Source organism: Octopus bimaculoides, chromosome 5 (assembly GCF_046866305.1).
Source record: "Octopus bimaculoides isolate indiv1 chromosome 5, ASM4686630v1, whole genome shotgun sequence".
Lineage (NCBI taxonomy): Eukaryota > Metazoa > Mollusca > Cephalopoda > Octopoda > Octopodidae > Octopus > Octopus bimaculoides.
In genome coordinates, this window is record NC_142932.1 from 109,374,832 (window position 1) to 109,398,412 (window position 23,581).

General features: G+C 36.9%; 1 protein-coding gene across 21 annotated transcripts in view; it reads right to left on the reverse strand.

Moving 5' to 3' along the window:
* LOC106875793 (uncharacterized) overlaps positions 1–23,581 on the reverse strand; it is an 848,542-nt gene that overhangs the window by 612,857 nt on the left and 212,104 nt on the right. For all 21 annotated transcript variants that reach the window (XM_089351827.1, XM_089351822.1, XM_089351821.1 and 18 more), the window contains exons 2-3: positions 12,483–12,591; positions 1,518–1,593 (exon numbers count right to left, since the gene is read on the reverse strand). In XM_089351827.1, coding sequence (XP_089207953.1) covers positions 1,518–1,593; positions 12,483–12,591 — 185 coding nt within the window. The remainder of the gene's footprint in view (positions 1–1,517; positions 1,594–12,482; positions 12,592–23,581) is intronic.

A 23,581-nucleotide genomic window follows, 5' to 3' on the forward strand; every position in this document is an offset into this window, starting at 1 on the left:
ACGCACACACACACAGACACACACACAGACACATGCGCACACACACACACACAGACACACAGACACACACACACACACACACACAAACATACCCACACATGCACACATGCACACACACACATACACACACAACACACACAAACATACACACACGTGCACACACGCAAATGCACACACACACATGCACACAACACACACACAAACATGCACACACACAAACACACGCACGCACACACACACACACACACATACACCCATGCACAGAAATATATATAGAGAGAGATAAAAAGAGAGAGAGATTACAATCTATTAATTGAACACAAATGACATAAACATTTCCCTCTCCTCGGACACATAGAGAGAAATGTACTCACACACATAAACAGAGAGTGGGGGCAGGAAGAAACAGACAGATAGATAGAGAGGGAGAGAACAAGAGAAATGTTAAAATGACTGATGTCAAATAAGTTAGTGTTGAATCAACAGTGCGAAATAGGCGGGGCCAAAGAGGCTGTACTAAAATACTTGATACCTACAAAAGTGTCAGCAGTAATTTGTGTGTCCAAAAACGTATCCACTGTATTTTGAACTATGAATATTATATTTGAACCACTACGCCAAAATAAAAACAGAGTATCCACTCCAATTATGAAGAAAAGAGAATATGATTCCAATAAACCGTCCACAGTCTGTCTACCCAATGTGAAAGGCCTCTCCAAAAAGATACAAAAGATATGCAGCCCATATGACATCAGGACAGTATTCAAGAGTAATACAACACTTTGCAAATATCTCCTTCGAGTAAAACTACCAATAGAAGAGAATATGGCCAGAGACTGCATGTACTCCATCCCATGCAGCTGTGGTAGGTTATACAAAGGCAAAACATGTCGTCCCCTCAAAATAAGGGTAGACAAACATCGCAAAGCTGTGACATGAGGAGATATTGATAAATCAGGTATAGCTGATCATGTATGGAAAAATGGAGACCACCACCCCCTGTGGAATGAAGTTAAAATAATAGACAGAGAACACTGCTGGATTCAACAAAATTCAAAAACTAAAAGAAGCAGCACATATGCTAGGACACAACAACCTCCTAAGCGGACTGAGTGCAGATATGAGTAGCATATCGGAACCAGTATTAAGGAAGGATAGGAAAATATTAGATTTATAAGCCCTAAAATTCAGTCCATAATTGCCCATGGGCATATGGCATAGTGGTTAAGAGTGCAGGCTACCAACCCCAAGATTCCGAGTTCAATTCCAAGCAGTGACCTGAATAATAATAATAATAATGATAACATCGAAAAATACCCAAGACACCTGATGAAGGCTGGAGGGTATATCAGCCAAAACGTGTTAACAACAAGCAAAATGAGGACAAATATCCATCAAATGTAAATAATGTACATAATTCCTCATCTCTTAAATATAGGACTGTATTATATTTGAAGTTGTAACATTCGAAATTGTAAACATTTAAAGGAAAGACAATGTTTTGAAAGCATACAAACCTGTGCATCATTCTCAGTTTCTTGAAATAATGTTTCCCAAGCAGAAAAAATGGAAGTTGGACTATCAATTGGTGGTCTGTTATAAGATAAAAATTAATAGATTAGATTATATCGAATAACAAAGACTGAGAGAAAATATATGATATCGTTCACTTGTTTCAATCATTAGACTGCGGCCATGCTGGGGTACCGTCTTGAAGAGTTTTTAGTCGGACAAATTGACCCCAGTTCATTTTTAAAACCTGGTACTTACTCTATTGGTCTTTTTTACTGAACCACCAAGTTATAGGGATGTAAATAAACCAACAACAGTTGTCACACATTGGTGGGGGGGCAAACACAGACATAAAGACACACATACATAGATATACATCATCATCATCATTTAACATCCTCTTTCCATGCTGGCATGGATTGGACCACACATATATGTATATATATATATATATATATATATATATATATATATAGCATCATCATCATTATCATCATCATCATCAGTTAATGTTCATTGTCCATGCTGGCATGGGTTGGACGGGTTGACCAGGGCTGATAAGCTGAGGGGCTGCACCAGGCTCCTGCCTGATTTGACATGGTTTCTACAGCTGGATTTTCTTTCTAACGCCAACCACTACAAGAACGTAATGAGTGCCTTCATGGACCACTGGCATGGGTGCCAACTTCATGAAACCGGTATCTGCCACGATTATGATTTCACTTGACTTGACAGATCTTCTCAAACACGGTATATCGCCAAGAGTCTATGACAGGCTTCTTTCAGTTTCTGTCCACCAGATCCACTCACAAGGCTTTGGTTGGCCCAAGGCTATAGCAGAAGACACTTGCCCAATATGTCACACAGTGGGACTGAACCTGGAACTATGTGGTTGGGAAGCAAACTCCTTACCACACAGCCACACCTGCACAATAACAGAGGTGAGAAGTGGAGGAAATATGATGGATTCAGGATGAGACATCTTCTGCCTTACAGTTTTTACTTATTTCTATCATTAGATTGCAGCCATGCAGTGGCACCACTTTGAAGGGTTTAATCAAACAGATTGACACCTGTACTTAATTTTTTAAGTCTAGTATTTTTTCTATCATTTTCTTTTGCCACACAGCTATACCTGTGTCTACATATAACAAATAATTGGTTCAATAATAGAAATCGATAGAATGAAAGTACCAGACACAAACAAGTATTGATGTTGATATAATCAATAAAAACCCTTCAAAGCAGAGTCACAGCATGGTCACAATTTACTTAGAAAAAGCAATAAAAGAATTAATAAAAAATCAGAATGAAATGTAACAAATTTTGATTGCTCTGTGCTCTGATATTGTCAACAGAACTCTTGCTTGTATTATTGGTAGGCGGTGCTGCAGTGACTAAATGGTGTTGGAATTAATGATTCGAAACTATACAATTTCAGATTTTACTACTCCCATTACTAATATCAAAGTATATCATCATTCCACCTTCCTGTCAAGGTTCATCACCATCGTCGTTTAGTGTCCACTTTTCTATGCTCACATAGAGTTGGATGGAATTTGCTGATGCAGACTTTCTATGGCTGGATGCCCTTCCCCTCACCAACCCTCACCTGTTTTCAAGCAAGGCAATATTTCCCATGACTACACATTTTTCTCATAGAAGATTGGAAATGAACAAGATCACATGAGGTCAAAACAAGGCTATGCACAAACACACACAGACACACACACATACATACAGAGTGGTCTTCTTTCAGTTTCCTTATTTCTTTATTGCCCACAAGGGGCTAAACATAGAAGGGACAAGCAAGAACAGACAAAGGAATTAAGTCGATTACATCGACCCCCAGTGTGTAACTGGTACTTAATTTATCGACCCCAAATGGATGAAAGGCAAAGCCGACCTTGGCAGAATTTGAACTCAGAACGTAACGGCAGACGAAATACCACTAAGCATTTCGCCCGGCGTGCTAACGTTTCTGCCAGCGTGCCGCCTTTTAATTCAGTTTCCATTTCACTCACAAGGCTTTGTTTTGATCAGGGCTTTAGGAAAAAACTCTTGCCCTAGGTGCCATGCAGGGGGACTGAATTGAGACCACATGGCTGAGAAGCAAGCTTCTTAACCACACAGCCATGCTTGTTGGCTTTGACAAAAACAGATGCTAGTGAGTCAACTCAACAAGGAAACCAATAAGTGGTCTCGAAGCCTGCTCAAAAGTGGAATCAAATCCCCTTCAAAAGAAAACCTACTGTTTTAAAAAATAAAGACATGCTGGGCGATGTAGTCTGGATGAGGTATAACCAATATATATATAGAGAGAGAGAGTATACACTGTATGGTCGTGGTTGGAATGCCTTTGTTGATATGCAGTCTTCAAGGAAATCTTTGAGTTAAAAGATGCATACTGAGATGAATTCAATTAACTACACTCCTCCTTTGTGGATTTGTGGCTGCATGTTTATGCTGCTAATTAACAATTATAAGTCTAAAAACGAATGGCGACGGATAACACAGTGCAACACAAGGTGAAGAACCGGGATAGATAAAATTAGTAACAGTGATATTATATATAACGGGCTATAGAAAATGTCTATACTCATCGCAGTGCCCATGGACTAAGGGAAATAACTCTGCTTCTTACAATTTGGCTAATTGACAAGTTCTACCGTTCTCTTAGTGAATGAGTGAAGATGTGCATAATAGAAACAAGACTATCCCGCTGTATAAACAATTTCTTCTATATGCAAATATCCGAAATTTCCTCCCTGAATATCACATCGATGAAAGCAAGGGGAAAATTGCTGATATAGAAGTCTGGTGCAGTCTCCTGGCTTGCCAGTCTTCAGTCAAACCGTCCAACCCATGCTAGCATGGAAGGTGAACATTAAACAATGATGATGATGATGATGATGATTATCTATCAATCTATCTATCTATCTATCTATCTATTTATCTCTCTCTCTCTCTCTCTCTCTATATATATATATATATATATATATATATATATATATATATATATATCTTTGCATATGGGAAACGTTTTTGAATATACACATAAAAGCTCCTACTTCATTATGTCTACATCCTTATGATATCAGCTGGTAATAGCAGTTTTTTTGGGGTTGTACCAAGCTGTGCTGCTATAATATAGGATAAATATAGTAATAATAATAACAACAACAACAACACCAATAATATTCCATGGATGGAATTTATAAATATTCTAATGCATTGCTATGTGCATTTCCACAGATCACATATTTCTTATAATCATAGTCCATATTCTTGGGATGATTACATATATACATATTAAATATAAGATGGTAGAAAGTTGTGACATTCCCTATAACATTCAAGCACCCTGTGTCTTCTGTGAACCATACATCATATGAATAGTATAACACATGGTAGACTCACCTCACCACCTCACAAGAAAGTTACAAAAGAAACTCAAAGGTCAAGAGTCTGTACATGGCACTTACCAAAATATTGAGTTCTATTCTTCCTGTTTGTTCTACCAAACCTGCTTCTATCTATCTATCTATCTATCTATCTATCTGTTTGTCTGTCTGTCTGTTTGCCTGCCTGCCTGCTTGTCTGTCTGTTTGTCTCTCTCTATCTCTCTCTCTCTCTCTCTCTCTCTCTCTCTCTATCAATCTATCTGTGTATCTATCTATTTAGACAGACATGTAGATAGGTGCAAGTGTGGGTGTCTATTTAAAATGTTTGCTTCCCAAACACATGATTTCTGGTTCAAACCTGCCATGTGGTATCATGAGCAAGTGTCTTCTGCAATAACCCCAGGTCAACTAAAGCCCTGGGATTGTATGAGAAGACACTTGCCCAGTACAATGCGTTCTGAACCTGAAATCACGTGTTTGCAAACTGAGGATCTTAACCTAACAGCCATACATTTGAATGTATGTATGTATGTATATACTTTTTTCTTTTTCTGTTCTTGGCACAAGGTCCTAAATTTTTGAGGTGGGGGGCACTCGATTAGGTCGACCTCAGTATGCAACAGGTACTTAATTTATTGACCCCAAAAGGATGAAACGCAAAGTTGACCTCAGCGGAATTTGAACTCAGAACGTAAAGACAGACGAAATACTGCTAAGCATTTCGCCCGGCATGCTAACATCTCTGCCAGCTCACCACTTTTGTATGTATGTATATGTGTGCACAGATGTATAAGCGTGCATGCATGTATATAAGTGGGTATGTAAATATTTATATGTATATACTTACCACTGGCTGAGTGGTATTGGTATACCTTAGTGACTTTATGATGAATCATCATTCTGTATTTTCAAAGACATTTAAAATAAATAACGCCCCTTATTTGAAAGCAACTAAGAACTGGTAACAGAGTGAGCATTTGACCATAAAATCCTGCCTCAAATAAATCCTCCATGAAACCCAACCTAGCAAGGGAGACAAATGTTAAATGAACAAATGAACTATCTGTTTTGTGCAGTTGAAACTAAAGGCTGTCACTGGTTCAATAGATTCTTAATACCAAGAAAATAAATTAATTTTAGTTGCAATCTTATAACATCATTCATTTCCAGGATGCTTTATTGGAATATGAAACCAATTTCATTCCTTGGTGAAGGTACATGGCCTAGTGGTTAAGGTGTTGCACTTATGATCACAAGATTGTGGTTTCAATTCCCAGTGGATTTTGTTCTTGAGCAAAACACTTCATTTCACATTGTTCCAGTTCACTCAACTGTAAATGAGTGACCCTGCGATGGGCTGGTATCCCATTCTGGGACCCAGACAGTACCTGCTTATTTCATTCTTTGGCTGATACTTCATTTTTAGCAGCGATGGATGGAATATGGAAATCCTCTTAGCTCCTTGTGGAGCATAGGGTTGGCTTCCCGGTTTCCATGGTGTATGTGTTCCCCGCTAGCTGGACAGGACTCAACAAACAGGAAGAAAGAGTGAGAGAAAGTTGGGGTGAAAGAGTACAACAGGGGTCGCCACCACCCCCTGCTGGAGCCTCATGGAGCTTCAGGTGTTTTCGCTCAATAAACACACACAATGCCCGGTCTGGGAATCGAAACCACCATCCTATGAGTCTGCTGCCCTAATTTTTGGGCCATAGTGCCTCCACAGCAGCAATGGAAGGATGAAAGATTTAAACTGATAAAACGAAGGGAGGTAACTGTTCGATGCGTCTCGGATGTTGTCCTTCAGTGGATCATTAGGCATGTTTTCTAGTCTTCCTTCAAGCAAGAGTAATTTGCTTGCTTATCTTTTAGTCATGGCGTAAGGCAATACCCATGATCTTTTACAGAGTCTCTGAGACTGGTGGGAGGGAAGGAGAGAGGAAGAGGAAACAATATTTCTTTTTTTATTTTACAACTCATTCACTGTTTACTTCCTGTGCACTGTTTGTTCATGTACTTCAGGCTACATTTGTTTTGATTAGTTGTAATGCACCTGACTGCTGTATACAATAAGTTCATTATTATTGCTAAGGTGGGAGGTGATGGGGGTGGCAGTACTTTTGTGTCTGCTGTGTAAGCTTGAGTAGGGAACAGCCACAAAGTCAGGGGCTGCCTCAGGTAGCACACACACTCAAGCTATACCACTAGGCGGAAGGTAACCTTATGTCAGAGATGTACTTGCACTGAATACTTGCAAAGCAGTAGACTCGGCAAAAAGCATCCAAGACGCCAGGTAAAAATATTAAATGAGATGACAAATTAAATCTATCACCCAAAATTTTTATAACAGGGTTTGAACTCAGGATATAAAGAATTAGAGCAGATACCACCAGATATCTGGTCTGATGTTTTTATGGTTTTGCCAATTCACTGCTCTGAATTGGTACTTTTTTTCTATTGACCCTTAAAGGATGAAAGGCAAATTCTACCATGGTGGGATTTGAATTCATAATGTTGTACCGACCCTTAAAAGATGAAAGGTAAATTTGACCATAGTGGGATTTGAACTCACAGTATTGAGAATAACAACAAATACTACAAGTCATTCGGTCTGGCATTCTAACCACTCGGCCATTTTGTCATCTGGTAAATCATATCTTGAAAGTTAGATATTGATTTCACTTTGACATAAAACCCCAAGCTACATCAAATTTATGTCTGATGTACAGAAAAAAGACAGTTTATACCCTATTAGTGATAGACACATGGCAGAAGCAGTGAATAAGTATGAAAGTCAAACCTTCAAATCAGTAAGCAACACTCAATATATCCAATTAGTTGATTGGATATGACTCATATACATGTTTCTCTCTCTTACACACAAACTTATATATAAATATATACATATGATACACATATATAAACATCTATAGAGTATATTGTATGCATATGTATGTGTAAATGATATATATGTACATTTGTGTGCATGTGCATGTGTGTACATGTAGTGAACTATTCATTGGGATGACAGACCCTTCTAATCCAACTGCTATTATTAAAGGCGCTTCCTGCTTATTTGCTGTCAATTGTGAGTCTTCCTTCTTTAAAAGAAAATTCCACAAAGGGTTTGTCTTAGACAAACACTTTCCTAGAATGATGACCAAAAGTAAGCTTCTGACCAAAGTAGCTTTGGAAATCCTATTACGATTCTTTGCGGCATCGCTGTGGTTGAATTTACTCTGTTAATATGTTTGAGCAATAACCAAAAGTGTACAGTCATGAATACAATGAGCTGAAACGGGAGTTCCTTGAGAGGATCTCTGACGTAACAGTACTTGAGAGGGTGCATAGCAGGAAAATCAGGGAGTCTCTCCAGATTGAGCTGTTAATTCTCTGCATTGAGAGATCACAGCTCCGGTAAGATGGATATGTGATTAAAATGTGGCAGCGAGGAATCACAAGGCAGGTTCTTTGAGCTGTGTCAACTAGTTGGAAACATATGTAAAGTTACCTTCTGGAGTCATGCTGACTCATAAGGGTTGGTTTTCCAGTTTCCATGGCATATAAATTCCCTACCTGGATGGGACGCCAGTCCATTGCAAGATTACTCATTTTTGCCAGCTGAGTGAACTGGAGCAACATGAAATGAAGTGTTTTGCTCAAGAACACAACGCATCACCTGGTCCAGGAATCGAAACCATAATCTTATGATTGTGAGTTCAACACTCTAATCACTAAACCATGTGCCTTTACAGGAGACCCATGGGTAGACCAGGAATGAGATGATTGGATGTCTATAGTCTCAGTTGGTCATGCTTGAGAATCCAGGCAGAAAGTTTAATGATGTTCCCTTCAGTTCTCTTTGGTCTCTATAGAGATGGTGCTCTGGCCATCCCTAGAGGAGCTAATGGGCATACCCTCAATAGGCTTAGGAAGGACCTAATTAGCACCCTTAGCTCCATGGGGCTCAAGGCAAAAATTGAGACCAAGGTAAAAATCGAGATGTTACGTAAGACCTGAGCTTCTGTTCTAACAGACCCAACTGCAAACCAAACAAGAGGATGTCCTACATCAACACAACCTCTGCCACTCGCCTATCATGTTCAGAAACCTAGTGAATGGTGCTAGCAAGAAAATTTTAAACCTGTCCTCAAGTCAAGAGATTTTTGACACTGCATCCCCTTATTACAACTAAGCTCAGGCATTCAGTGGGTTTAAGGACTGCATCTCCTATAAGCTGCAAAAAAAAAAGTTCCACTGTAATGCTGTTTGGTTTGCCCTACTCTTCTCTTTGAACATCAAAACTTATGAGGGAAGACTATTCCTTAGATTGGTGGACAAAAACTTCACACAATCACACAAATATGAACATTTGTTTAATAGGCACAACTTAAGGGTATCTTACAGATGTGTGCCCAACATCAGAAAAAATTTAATGATCACCCCTAAACCAGAAGCAGAGGTAGGATGTTCATGTAGGGCATACAATAATCACTCAGTGGCGGGGTCAATGCAAAGCCAAGGGGGTCATGTATGAGACTGAGGTTGTAGCTAGCATTAGTAGCCAGAGTAACAGCTTAAGCAGCAATGGCACATCTACTGACAACAACAGCAATAACAACAATGGCATTGGCAATGCTGGTGGCCTGAGTAACAACCTAAGTAGTAATGATGCATCTGCTGACAACCAGCAGCAATGACAAATAGTAGCAGTGGCAGTGGCAGCAGCAGCAGCACATCAAGCAGAAGAGACAACAATTATGACAGTTATGACAGCAGCAGCAACACCAACATTGTAGCTGGAAGTGGCTGGTATTCGTTGCTATGTCAGCAGCAACAGAACCACCAGAATCATGTCCAGTAATATCAGCACCGACAGCAACTTCAGCAACAACAGCAATAACATTAGATCTAGTGTTAATGAAAGAAACATCAATTGTGGTAGTACAGCCAATACACAGACACGAAAACTTTAATTCGTCAACATCCCCATTAAAACAATGTCTGAACAACCATAAGTCCTCTTTTAGGATACCAGAAAGGTGCAACATCATGTTCCTGGCAGCCACATATGGTGCTTAAAAGAGGAACGAACTCCATAATTAAATGGAAGCTCCTTGAACAACTAGGGACTTATATAAATGGGAGCAAATGGTGTAAGCTTTGCTTAGCAGAGAGGGCAAAAATCCTAAAAAAAACTCCCTCAACATGAAACCCCTGTTTAAGCTTCAGGAAAGAAGTATTTAGTCAATGCCCACATCTAAGATGTTTCCTACTACAAACATGGAATTTTCCATTCATTGCATAAGCCAACTACAACTCCTTTGAATATCACCATAGCTGGAGCCAATGTAAGAGGGATAACCTGTCTTGCTTGCAGCATGGACAAATATTTTGTTTACAAAAGTAACTGACCATGGTGTAATTCTTCCTCCAGTTGTAGAGAGGTTATACACTTTTGGCCATTTGAGTCTGACAAGTTGCCTATACTGCTAAACACTTTATAGGTGTGAAACTAATGGTCACTATGACTGGCCATAACATTTCACTTTCTAAAAATATATACTACTGCTCTAATGGTTTATAGAGTGGTTCTTTTTCAGACAAATGAACTATTGATGATACATATATATATATATCTATATCTATATCTATATATAGATGTATATATATATATATATATACACATGGCTTCCGTGCCAGTGGAACGTAAATAGCACCATTTGAGCATGATCGTTATCAGTGTCGCCTTACTGGCACTTGTGCCAGTGGCACGTGAAAGAACATTCGAGCGAGGTCATTGCCAGTACTGCCTGACTGGCCTTGTGGTTGGTGTTAGGAAGGGCATCCAGCTGTAGAAACTCTGCCAAATCAAATTGGAGCCTGGTGTAGCCATCTGGCTTGCCAGTCCTCAGTCAAATCGTCCAGACCATGCTAACATGGAAAGTGGACGTTAAACGATAATGATGATGATGATGATGATGATGATACATACATACATAGGTACATATATATATATATATATATATACTTCATAGATGGGAATCAGATATTCTCCATACAGAATACACTTAGTAGTGCTCAAGAGATTTAAACTTGAGCAGGTATAAGTATTTAATATACTCTAGATATTAATCTGTCTAACTTGCTTATCTCTACATTTACTTCTAAATATATATATATATACATAAATACACATACATATATACGTATATATATATACATATATATATATATATATATATATATATATATATATATATATATATATATATATATATATATATATATATATATATATATATATATATATATATATACATACATATATACATATATATAAATATATGTGTATACACACACACACACACACACACACACACACACATGTATATGATAAGAGAGAAAGACAAAGAAACCTAAATTCAAGAGAATCTTTATTAATCTCTGTGATCATTTCAACCCATTGTACATCACTCCTTCGCAGGTGAGATGCCATACAAACATTTGTGGTGCATCATTGGTGCAGAGGTGTCTCATTGGATGACTTGTCAAAAGTTGCTTCATTTTTTAGTCTGTTTCACTTATTTCAGTTAGAATACATTGTGGTGGTTGTCTGTAGCTATTCACAAAAATGAGAAACTTGAGTTAAATCCTTACTTTTGATAACATCAGGGAGTCAAAAACTATGAATGGGCTTTAAACGGCATACTACGAAGTGTATACCAAATTTTAAACTATTACTTATACACACACACATACATACATATATACATACATACATACGTATATACATACATACATATAGATGTGTGTGTGTGTGATAGATAGATGGACAGATAAATAGATAGATATCATTATCATCATCATCAGTGGCAGCAGCAGCAGCACCACCACCACCACCACAGCAGCAGCAGCAGTAGCAGTAGTAGTAGTAGTAGTAGTAGTAGTAATAGTAATAGTCATCATCATCATCATCACCATCGTTTAACGTCCGCTTTCCATGCTAGCATGGGTTGGAGGATTTGACTGAGGACTGGTGAACCAGGTGGCTACACCAGGCTCCAATCTGATTTGGCAGAGTAGTAGTAATAGATAATAGCTATACAATAGTGATGTCTATGGAAGGGATGGTGAAGTCATTTTCAGAATATATACAGGGTGTCCACATAGGCTGGGTACATGGAGTAAATAAAATCATAAGATAAACAATTAAATATAAGACTTCTTTTTCTGGGGTGTGTTGAAAGAGAAAGTTTACTCAAAAACGATTACGGATTTATCTATTAACATTATAATTAAATAAAATTGTTTTGTTTTAAAAGTATGTGCTAATGCCCGTGTACCCAGACTTTGTGGACACCCTGTAGAATATATTTGCAAGTGGAAATGGTAAAAATTGTCAGTATATTCCACATAAATCAAGAAATCAGGATGAATATATTACACTGAGTAGAAACCATGACAATATGTAATGATGTGAAGCAAATTATAATAACAATGATATTCAATGGATTTTGGCTTTCTTGAAACTGAAAGAGAAAGAGTGTGAAATATTAAAATATTTACCTGTCTTTCTTTAAATCTTTACTTGTTTTCCTAAATGTTGTTATCACAGAATCTAGTTCCTTTGAAAAATTTTCATATACTACAGCAACTTGTTGTGCAAATTCAGCCACTGGAAATACAAGAAAAAAAAATATATATATAATATTTAGATTTATTTATTCTTAATATTTTTTATTCATTTATTTAAACATGTATTTTTATATTATTATGTAAAAGAGAAAAAGACAAACACAAATAAATATATGTTATTAGCAGGCATAGAAGTGGCTGTGTGGTAAGTAGCTTGCTTACCAACCACATGGTTCTGGGTTCAGTCCCACTGCGTGGCACCTTGGGCAAGTGTTTTCTACTATAGCCTCAGGCCGACCAAAGCCTTGTGAGTGGATTTGGTAGACGGAAACTGAAAGAAGCCCATCATATGTATATATATATGTGTGTGTATATGTTTGTGTGTCTGTGTTTGTCCCCCCAACATCACTTGACAACCAATGCTGATGTATTTACTTCCCTGTAACTTAGTGGTTCGGCAAAAGAGACTGATAGAATAAGTACAAGGCTTCCAAAGAATAAGTCCTGGGGTCGATTTGCTCGACTAAAAGGCGGTGCTCCAGCATTGCCACAGTCAAATGACTGAAACAAGTAAAAGAGTAAAAGAGTATATATATAAAGTGAAGTATATTTGCCACTTAAATGTGGCTGACCCCTAAAGGTGGATGTTACTGTTGCTTTTAGCCCCAGGAGAACATCTCCAGCTGGCTATCGACACACATCTGTGTCCTGTCTATATTTTCAAGATGGGAAGGATAACTTCCCTTGGAAAATATAGACAAGACACAGATGTGTGTCGATAGCCAGCTGGAGGAGATGTTCTCCTGGGGCTAAAAGCAACAGTAACATCCACCCTTAGGGGTCAGCCACATTTAAGTGGCAAATATACTTCACTTTATCGTGCAGTTACTGTTAATACCTCGTTCAGAGATTTAACATTAGTATATATATATATATATATATATATATATATATATATCTGTACATGTGTGCCTGCATGTTTGTTTGTGTGTGTGTTTCATGGTACAAATGGGAGAGATTTTAATATTCAAAAGCAAGTACATTCTGAGTTCAAATTCCACCAGCATGGGTAAATTTTTAAGGGGGCGCTGGAACATGTGGTCTTTTACATAGTGCTGGCATGTAGCACTAGCACAGCTGCTTTTTTATATGATGCTAGCATGGTTACTTTTCTATGTGACACTGGTACGGGTGCTTTTTTTATGTGCAGAAATATAGACATACAGGTAGAGAGAGAGGGAGAGAGAGAGAGAGAGAGACAGAGAGAGAGAGAGAGAGAGGGAATGAGTGAAAAATTAAATCATTTGTTGTCAAATAAGTCAGCATTGAGTCAGTGATGCCAAATAGTCAGTGCCAAACAGCAATGCCAAATAGTCAGTGCCAAACAGCAATGCCAAAACATCCCATACCCAATTGAGTGAAAGATGAGTTGCTATTTCTAAACAAGCACCAGATGGGCTGTGCTTTTCTTGTATTTCAATATACTTAACTTATGCTGAATCCATGGGCCCACTAGAGTCAATATAAATATCCTTTCTACTATAGGCACAATGTCTGAAATTTTGAAGAAGTGGGCAAGTTGATTATAATGACCCCAGTACATGACTGGTACTTATTTTTATATTATTATGTAAAAGAGAAAAAGACAAACACAAATAAATATATATTATTAGCAGGCATAGGAGTGGCTGTGTGGTAAGTAGCTTGCTTACGAACCGCATGGTTCTGGGTTCAGAAAGGATGAAAGGCAAAGCTAACCTCAGCAGAATTTGAACACACAACCAGACGAAATACCACTAAGCATTTTGCTCAGCATACTGATGACTCTGCCAGCACGCCACCTTAGAGTCAATATAAATATGATAATGAATGTCACCTGGTCTCTGTCATTGATCGTTAATCAAAATAATGATGACAATAATTCCAACTCTTGTAAGAACTTTGGACAAACTTCAACTCCTTGTTTAGCAGACAAACAATCAATTGGTAGTCTAGAATTACTAAGATACAATTTGTCTTTTCTTAATCTGGATTTAACATAAATCTAATCCATAATTGTATTAATGTACTTCATTTGTATGTAACTCCTCTAAATGTCATCATCATCATCATCATCATCATCATCATCATCATCATCATCATCATCATCATCATCGTTTAACGTCCGCTTTCCATGCTAGCATGGGTTGGATGATTTGACTGAGGACTGGTGAAACCGGATGGCAACACCAGGCTCCAATCTAAATTTGGCAGAGTTTCTACAGCTGGATGCCCTTCCTAACGCCAACCACTCAGAGAGTGTAGTGGGTGCTTTTACGTGTCACCCGCACGAAGGCCAGTCAGGCGGTACTGGCAACGGCCACGAATGTAGAGTATATTTTTAAAGTACAAGATACTTAGCACCATGAACATAGTACTTAGCATTTATACAAATGCATGTTGATAGCTGTATATCAGATTTTAAAGAAAAATTACTGTCAGATTTGTGTAAAATACTCAGAGAAAATGGAAGAATACAGTTTCTTGGTTAAGAAAATTATATACAAAATATTTAAGGAGAAGTTTTCTCACTTAACTTTTCCATATTCTTTACCTTTCTTCATTTTTTTACAGATTAAACTATCAAAGCTATCAGTAAATGAAAGAGATTAACTCACGTTTGATATTAAATCTATCATGTTTCAATATTGATTTAAGATTCACGCATTACTGTTGATTGAATGTCAGAATTCCATGTCAATTTTTTTGTTTAAAAATCAGTCGTAATTCAATATTAATTCAATATGATTATTGAACAATGATTATTGAACATTGATTAAATCAATGTTGAAATGACAACTGAGCTATTAATGAATGGTTTCATTGGGAGGAAATCTGAATTAATCTTCACTATGCTACTCAACACATCTATGCATATATTATTTACTATAAGGAAATCTTCTAACTCATTAACCATTTATCAATATTATAAATATTGCATTCTTCAGATTAATATATGTGTGTGTATATATATATATATATATATATATATATACACACATATATATATACACACATGCATACATTCATGCACACACACTCACACATACATACATACAAAATGTATACATACACACAAAAATATGCACACACAAACAAATGTGTTCATATACATAAATATGAGCATATACAGACATATATATGCAAATATGAGTACACACACACACCTGTATATATACTTACATGTACACATAAATGTATACACGTACACACACACATCACACATACGTTCACAGGTGCACATATAAACACACACGAACAAACAAATAGCTATATGCTTTGGATTATAATGTTTACGCAGTTAATGTTAATATCCATTGAATGTTAAGAACAAATAAAAAATATTAGAAATCAATATCAATTTCTATTGAGAGCAGAGATTTAACAGAAATAGCAGAATAGTGGTCTAAATGAATCATAACATTTAATTTTGGTCATCTATAATCTGAATATATATTCTGCAAGTGGTGAACTTTATTTTTTTCACCTGTCCAGGGTCAGTAAAGTCCATTCATTCATATCTATATTCACTGCCCACTATTTCCAGGAAAGTTGTTCTCATGACCCTCCTCCATAGGGTCCTACCAGAGGCAAATGTCATTAGACTTTCCAGCTGGATTCCCAAGGATGACCAACTGAAACTATGGGTTTTATCCAACCATTTCATTCTTGGTCTACCCCAGGCCTTCTGCTGATTCAAGAATCTGCTTAGTAATTCTTTCTTGTAATATTCTAATGATATAGGTGGCAAGCTGACAGAATTGTTAGTATGCTAGGCAAAATGCTTAGCAGTCTTTCGTCTGCTGTTATGTTCTGATTTCAAATTCTGTCAAAGTCGACGTTGCCTTTCATCCTTTCAGGGTCGATAAATTAAGTACTGTGACCTCTCAAGGGAGAGAAGTAGTGATTTGACCTTGAGAGACACCTTATATAAAATAAATAATAAAATTGAAAAATATGAACTTTACTCTAACCACTGAGCCATGTGCCTTAACCTAGAGGTATTACGTGATACAGTCATTGTAATAGTAGCTGCTATGTGATAAAATATACTAACAAGGCAATCATTGTGGTGTGGCTAAGAAGGTCCCTTTACAATTGCAGGCTTCTGGGCCCAGTCTTCTTGGACACCACCATAGGCAGGTGTCTTCTACTATGGCTGTAGCCCAACCACGCCTTCTAAATGAATTTGTTAGATGAAACCTGTGTAGAAGCTCATCGTGTGTGTGTGTGTGTGTGTGTGCACGTGCATGTATGTGTGTGCACATGTGTGTATGTATGAATGTGTGTTTGTCCTCCGACACCTTTTGACAACCAGTGGTGGTTTGTTTACATCTCCATAACTTTGTGGTTTAATCAAAGAAACCAATAGATTAAATCCCAGACTTACAGAAAGTGCTGGAGATTGATTTGATTGGCCAAAATTCTTCAAGGTCATGCCCCAGTATGGCCACAGTCAAATGACTGAAACAAGTAAAGGATAAGAGATAAAGGATCATTACAAGACTCTACCACAAGACCTAACAGACAATGTCATGAGTCATGAATAATGTTCATGTGGTATCAGCACCTAATGAACATGGAGCACTATCACAGACAATGATTGTATATTCTTTTCTACTCTAGGCACAAGGCCTGAAAATTTTGTGGGAGGGAGCCAGTCAATTAGATCAACTCCAGTACACAACTGGTTCTTAATTTATTGACCCCAAAAGGATGAAAGGGCAAAGTCAACCTCAGCAGAATTTGACAATGATTGTATATTACCAAAACAATGTCTTCTCTTCAGTATTACAAAATGTATGTTGTTCTTGTATTATCACAAACAATGCCCATGTGCTATCTCTACAATGTTCCTTGGTACATCATAATATCTTTATACAATATCTTTATACCACAATCACTGTCCCCTATTAATATGATTGTTGATGGTATCCAATAGCCACTATTACAACAGCAGTATCATGCTGTATTTGTACAGGTGATAAAATATTTTTGATCCAGTATATAGATATAATAATATACATCTTATGTTCTGCTTAAAAGATGTTTGGTGTGTTTTCATAAAAGCAATCTGAGCTATTTTACTGGCCAGACAAAATTTCTTTGATTTTTCTGTTAATCTAGTTACTATGACAACAGTACAAGTATTCCGTACTCTTTTATGCTGTTATAAAGCAAGTACAGTAATACTTGCTTTATTTATGAGAGCAACAATCATTTGTGGACTTAAAGACAACCTGACAAGCTGCGTAGCTAAAGATTATTATAATAAAACAAAAATAGTATTTTTTATTCTACTCTTATCGAAATGAATTTAGAATTAATTATGTTATTAGTTTTAGAGGTTTAATATCTGATCAAACCAGAGCAAATTTAGGTATCACTGATCAAAATGAGATGAAAGCGAGGCTATGGTAAAATTTAATTTGTAGCACATACTTTTTAATATGTATAATGTAGCAGAAAAATCTCCACATCTAGATAACAAATTCCATTTGTGACTGTCACAGCAATTGAAATAGTGACCTAAAGAGAGATCACAGTATAAAGACAGAGAAGAAACTATTGAAGAAACTGTTAGATTAATCAACAAATGTCAAGGCAACACTTTTGATAACATTCTTATTAATTCCTTGGAAGTTGATTTAATTGGTTTCTGATGAGCTGCAAGGGAAATTGGTTTGACTCTTTTACAGAACACAATTCTTATCTATTGCCAGCAATGCCAGATATTAACATTTTTACCTCTAATTTATAATTATATGCTTCGGTATAACAAAAAACAAAAAAAAACAAACAAACAATATTAACACTTATAAATATATAATTTTACTTTCATCTGTACTGCATCAACCTAACGAAACTAGCATTAGTGATGTACAGCAGGGAAAAATCAATCGCTCAAACAATCATCATCATCATCATCATTTAACATCCATCTTCCATGAATATTATTATATATTGAAAAAGTGTGTTTGTGTGTGTATTTGTGCATGTGTGTGTGTGTGTGTTTGTGTTTGTGTGTGTGTGTGTGTGTGTGTGTGTGTGTGTGTGTGTGTGTGTGTGTGTGTGTGTGTTTGTATATATGTGTGTATATGCATAGGCATGGCTTGCAACTCCCACTGCACAGCACCTTTTTTTTTTGCTTTGCAATTCCCACTGCACAGTACCTTTTTGCTGATGGAAACTATGTGGAATCCCATGGTATTCCACATATCTATGTAAATGTTGTGTGTCTTTGTGTTTGCGTCCCAAATGCTTGACAACCAAAGCTGGTTTGTCTGTGATCTTGTAACTTAGCAGTTGTTCAGCAAAAGAGATTGATTGACAAAATAAATACCAAACTGAAAAGATAAGAACTGCAGTCAGTTTTTTTGACTAAACCCTTCAAAGTGGATCCCACCATGGTTGTAGTTCAATGAATGAAACAAGTAAAAGATATAGATAAAAGATATACATAACAGGCACAAGAGTGGGTGTATGGTAAGTGGCTTGCTTACCAAACACATGGTTCCTGGTTCAGTCCAACTGCGTGGCACCTCGGGCAAGTGTCTTCTACTATAGCCTCGGGTCGACCAAAGCCTTGTGAGTGGATTTGGTAGACGGAAACTGAAAGAAGCCTGTCGTATATGTGTGTGTGTGTGTGTGTGTGTGTTTGTGTGTGTGTGTGTGTATGTTTGTATGTTTGTGTTAGTTCCCAATACATCGCTTGACAACCAATGCTGGTGCATTTACATCCCTGTGACTCAGCAGTTTGACAAAAGAGACTGATAGAATAAGTGCTAGGCTTACAAAGAATAAGTCCTGAGATCGATTTGCTCGACTGAAGGCAGTGCTCCAGCAAGGCCACAGTCAAATGACTGAAATAAGTAAAGGAACAAAAGACTAATAAAGACTACATTTCAAAGTTGCCTATCAGCAGTAAACTTCAAAAATACTATTGAACATAAGCATAGACTGTGAAACTCTTTCAACCTTCAACTGAGAATTTTACAGCCAACTGAAGTTCATTTTAGAACTGTTCAGACCAAACTGGAATTTTATAATTCCTATTGAAATGAGAAATACTATTGTCAAATGTTGTGCACAGAATTCTCATCATACAGAATTAATATCTGAAAACTTTGATATATAAATTCAACTTTAGCTTTTGTCACATTAAAATTTCAGCCATAGTCAAACAATGTCAAACCACTTGACAGCCTAATCTGCTTTGTTGCAATTTAGAATATGATGTGAATATATTTGGATTAGAAAATCCACCAATCATATTATAAAGCAATATTGTAAATAGTTCTTAATACATACACATACACACACAGAAACACACACATACACCATTGTTTCTACGTCCATTTTTCCATATTGGCATCAACCAGAAGGGATCTTTTGAAGTAGTGATTTATGACCTGATGTCCTTCATAATACCAGCCCATTTAGTCACTGCTTATGACACAGAAATACAGCGTACCTATTCTAACATCTAGAATGCACAATATGTGTATCTATCTATCTGCCTGTCTGTATGTGTGTCTGTCTGTCTGTCTGTCTGTCTATCCATCTCTTTCTCTCTCTCACTTTCTATATATATATATATTAGGTTGTCAAGAAAGTTCTTGCGGAATTTTTAATTTTGGTTTTAAAAGATGTATTTTTAAATTAATTTTTGTTAAATTACTTTGACTTTATATATCATTTTAAAGCCTGTTTTTCGCTCTATCTAATCATGTTATTCTTTTTCTTTTTGAATAATTAGGCCATTTTTTCCCGAATGTTGAATACAACATGGACAAATAGCAAATTCACACACTTTTTTTTTTTATTCCAGTTCAAGCTAGGCTGAAAAGCTGCTGAAACAGCTTGCGATATCAACAATGCATTTGGCCCAGGAACCACTAATGAACATACAGCATAATGGTGGTTCAAGAAATTTCATAATGATGATGAGAGTCTTGAAGATGATAAGCATTGTGGTCGGCCATCAGATGTTGACAATGATCAACTAAGAGCCTTAGTTGAAGCCAATCCACACACAACTGTTCGAGAGCTTGCTTCTGAATTAGACGTAATGTATACAACAATTTCCAACCACTTGAAAGAGATTAGAAAAACAAAAGCACTTGAGAAATGGGTACTGCACGAATTGAACGACAACAAAAAAAAAAACCCATTTTGAAGTGTCACCTTCCCTTCTTTTACGAAATAAGAATGACCCATTTCTCAACCAGATTGTGACTTGTGATGAAAAGTGGATTCTTTACAACAACCAGTGATGCTCAGCTCAGTAGTTGAACACTGACAAAGATCCACGGAACTTCCCAAAGCCAAAGTTGCACCAAAAGAAGGTCATGGTGACTGTTTTGTGATCTGCGGCCGGTCTCATCCATCACAGCCTTTTGGATCCAGACAAAACCATTATGGAGGAGAAGTACTGTCTGCATGAGAAATGCTTCAAAAACCAAGACGATGCCAAACACACCTTCAACAACTTCATCGCCACCAGAATGCAGGATTTTTATGCTACTGGCATAAATAAACTTATTTTGCATTGGCAAAAGTGTGTTGATTCTGATGGTATTTATTTCAATTAATAAAGTTTTGTTTGAGCTGAGATATGTGCATCTGAATTTAAAGGTTAAAAACTGCAAGAACTTTCTTGACAACTTAATATATGTATCTATCTATATGTCAACAAAAAATCCAGTGAAATCTGTGAAGGCAGAGTCAGTAGATCCAGTGGTAATCGAAGTGGAGTGCTGGTATGTGGATGAGGAGAGGTGCTGAAAGTACAGGGAGTGGTTCACAAGTGGTTCGGAAGTGGTTCCTGAGCATCAAGCTAATACACTTGCTTGTTCATACATCTGTCTTCGTCTTTTGTTTTTCTATGAATTTCAACTATATCTATCTCTCTCTCTCTCTCTCTCTCTCTCTCTCTCTCTCTATATATATATATATATATATATATATATATATATATATGTGTGTGTGTGTGTGTATCAGAGATTTTCCCAAAATTTCCCCAAGATACCTGCTGAAGGCTGGCGGGTATATCAGCTGAAATGTATTAACAACAAACAAGATGAAGACAAATATCTGCCAAATGTAAATAATGTAAATAATGTATACACACACACATATCACACACACACACTCATGTGTCTTTGTGTTTGTCTCACACAGCTTGTCAACCCATGTTGGTTTGTTTACTTCCTTGTAACTTAGAGGTGCAGCAAAAAGGAAACCAATAAAATAAATACTAACGTTGATTTGATTGACTAAAGCCTTTGAGATGATGACTCAACATAACCACAATCCAATGAACGAAACCATTACAAGGAAACAAATAAATGTCAATTCAGTTAGTCTAATATTACAGCTCAAATTCTGTTTTGTTTTTTTGTATGGTCAAAAATCTTTTATGTTAATTTTATAACCTTAAAATAATATCTAAGAGTTCAGTGGCAATATTTTGATGACGTACTTAAAATTTTATAAAGGAAAAATCTTTTCTTTTTAAAGAAAGAAATATACATGTATTCATAGATTTCATATGTGTTTGTACATTTGTATTAGGTATGTGTATCTATAATTTGTACATATGTGTATATGTACATTTATACATGTGTGTGTGTGTGTGTGTGTGTGTGTGTGAGAGAGAGAGAGAGAGAGAGAGAGAGAGAGAGAGAAAGAGAGAGAGGCATTTCAAAGAAGAGAGTATCTTTTTGAACTGGAGATATCAGAACAGATTTTAACATTAAATTGTAAACGTTTGCTGGAAAATTTAAAAGCAGTTCTCTTCTCTAAATTTTCTATTCATTTTTTTGATAAAATTTTGAATGCTGTAGTTTCAAAATCTAATGGTTACAAAGAGGAGTAAATATGTGAATGAGAGAGAGAGGGAGAGAGTGGAAGTGAAAGAGAGTGGAAGAGAAAGAGAGAGGAAAAGTGAGTGAAGCGCATGGAGGGAGAAAGTGTGTATGAGAAAGAGAGAGGAGTAGAGAAAAATGAGAGAAGGGTATAGGAAGAGAGAGAGAGAGTGTGTGTGTATGTGGGAAGGGAGAGAGAGAGAGAAAGAGAGAGAGAGGAAAAAAGAGAGAGAGAAAAAGAGAGAGAGAGAGAAAGAGAGAGGGTTAGGATTGCTTATATTCAATAGATTTCACAAATCATGATGGCTTTCTTATAGAAAATTTAAGAAAGTCAGTAAAATCTATCAATTAATAAATGTTTCAGTAAATTATTAATAGTTTTATTAAATTTTTTAAAACATTTTTTAATGCTCTCAGATGGATCACTTGATGCTATAAACTCTTTTGTTTCAGCACAGAATTATTAGAACATTAACACACACACACACACACACACACACACACACACACACACACACACACACACACACACACACACATACACAAGGTTGATTGCATGATGAAAAGTAAAGCACTCAATACTTAATTAAGAACAAAGTGGAGACAATTCAGGAAGCTATTACTTCTGCTGGCATATACTCTTTTACTCTTTTACTAGTTTCAGTCATTTGACTGTGGCCATGCTGGAGCACCACCTTTAGTCGAGCAAATCAACCCCAGGACTTATTCTTTGGAGGCCTAGTACTTATTCTATCAGTCTCTTTTTTGCCGAACCGCTAAGTTACGGGGACGTAAACAGACCACCATCGGTTGTCAAGCGATGTTGGGGGACAAACACAGACACAAACATACACACACATACACATATATATATATACATATATATATATATATATACGATGGGCTTCTTTCAGTTTCCGTCTACCAAATCCACTCACAAGGCTTTCGTCGGCCCGAGGCTATAGTAGAAGACACTTGCCCAAGGTGCCACACAGTGGGAATGAACCCGGAACCATGTGGTTGGTAAGCAAGCTACTTACCACATAGCCACTCCTGCACCTAAGGGATTTTCTCACTGAGAGAAAAGCAGATTGTAAAATGCTTATGTATGCAATGTTGCAT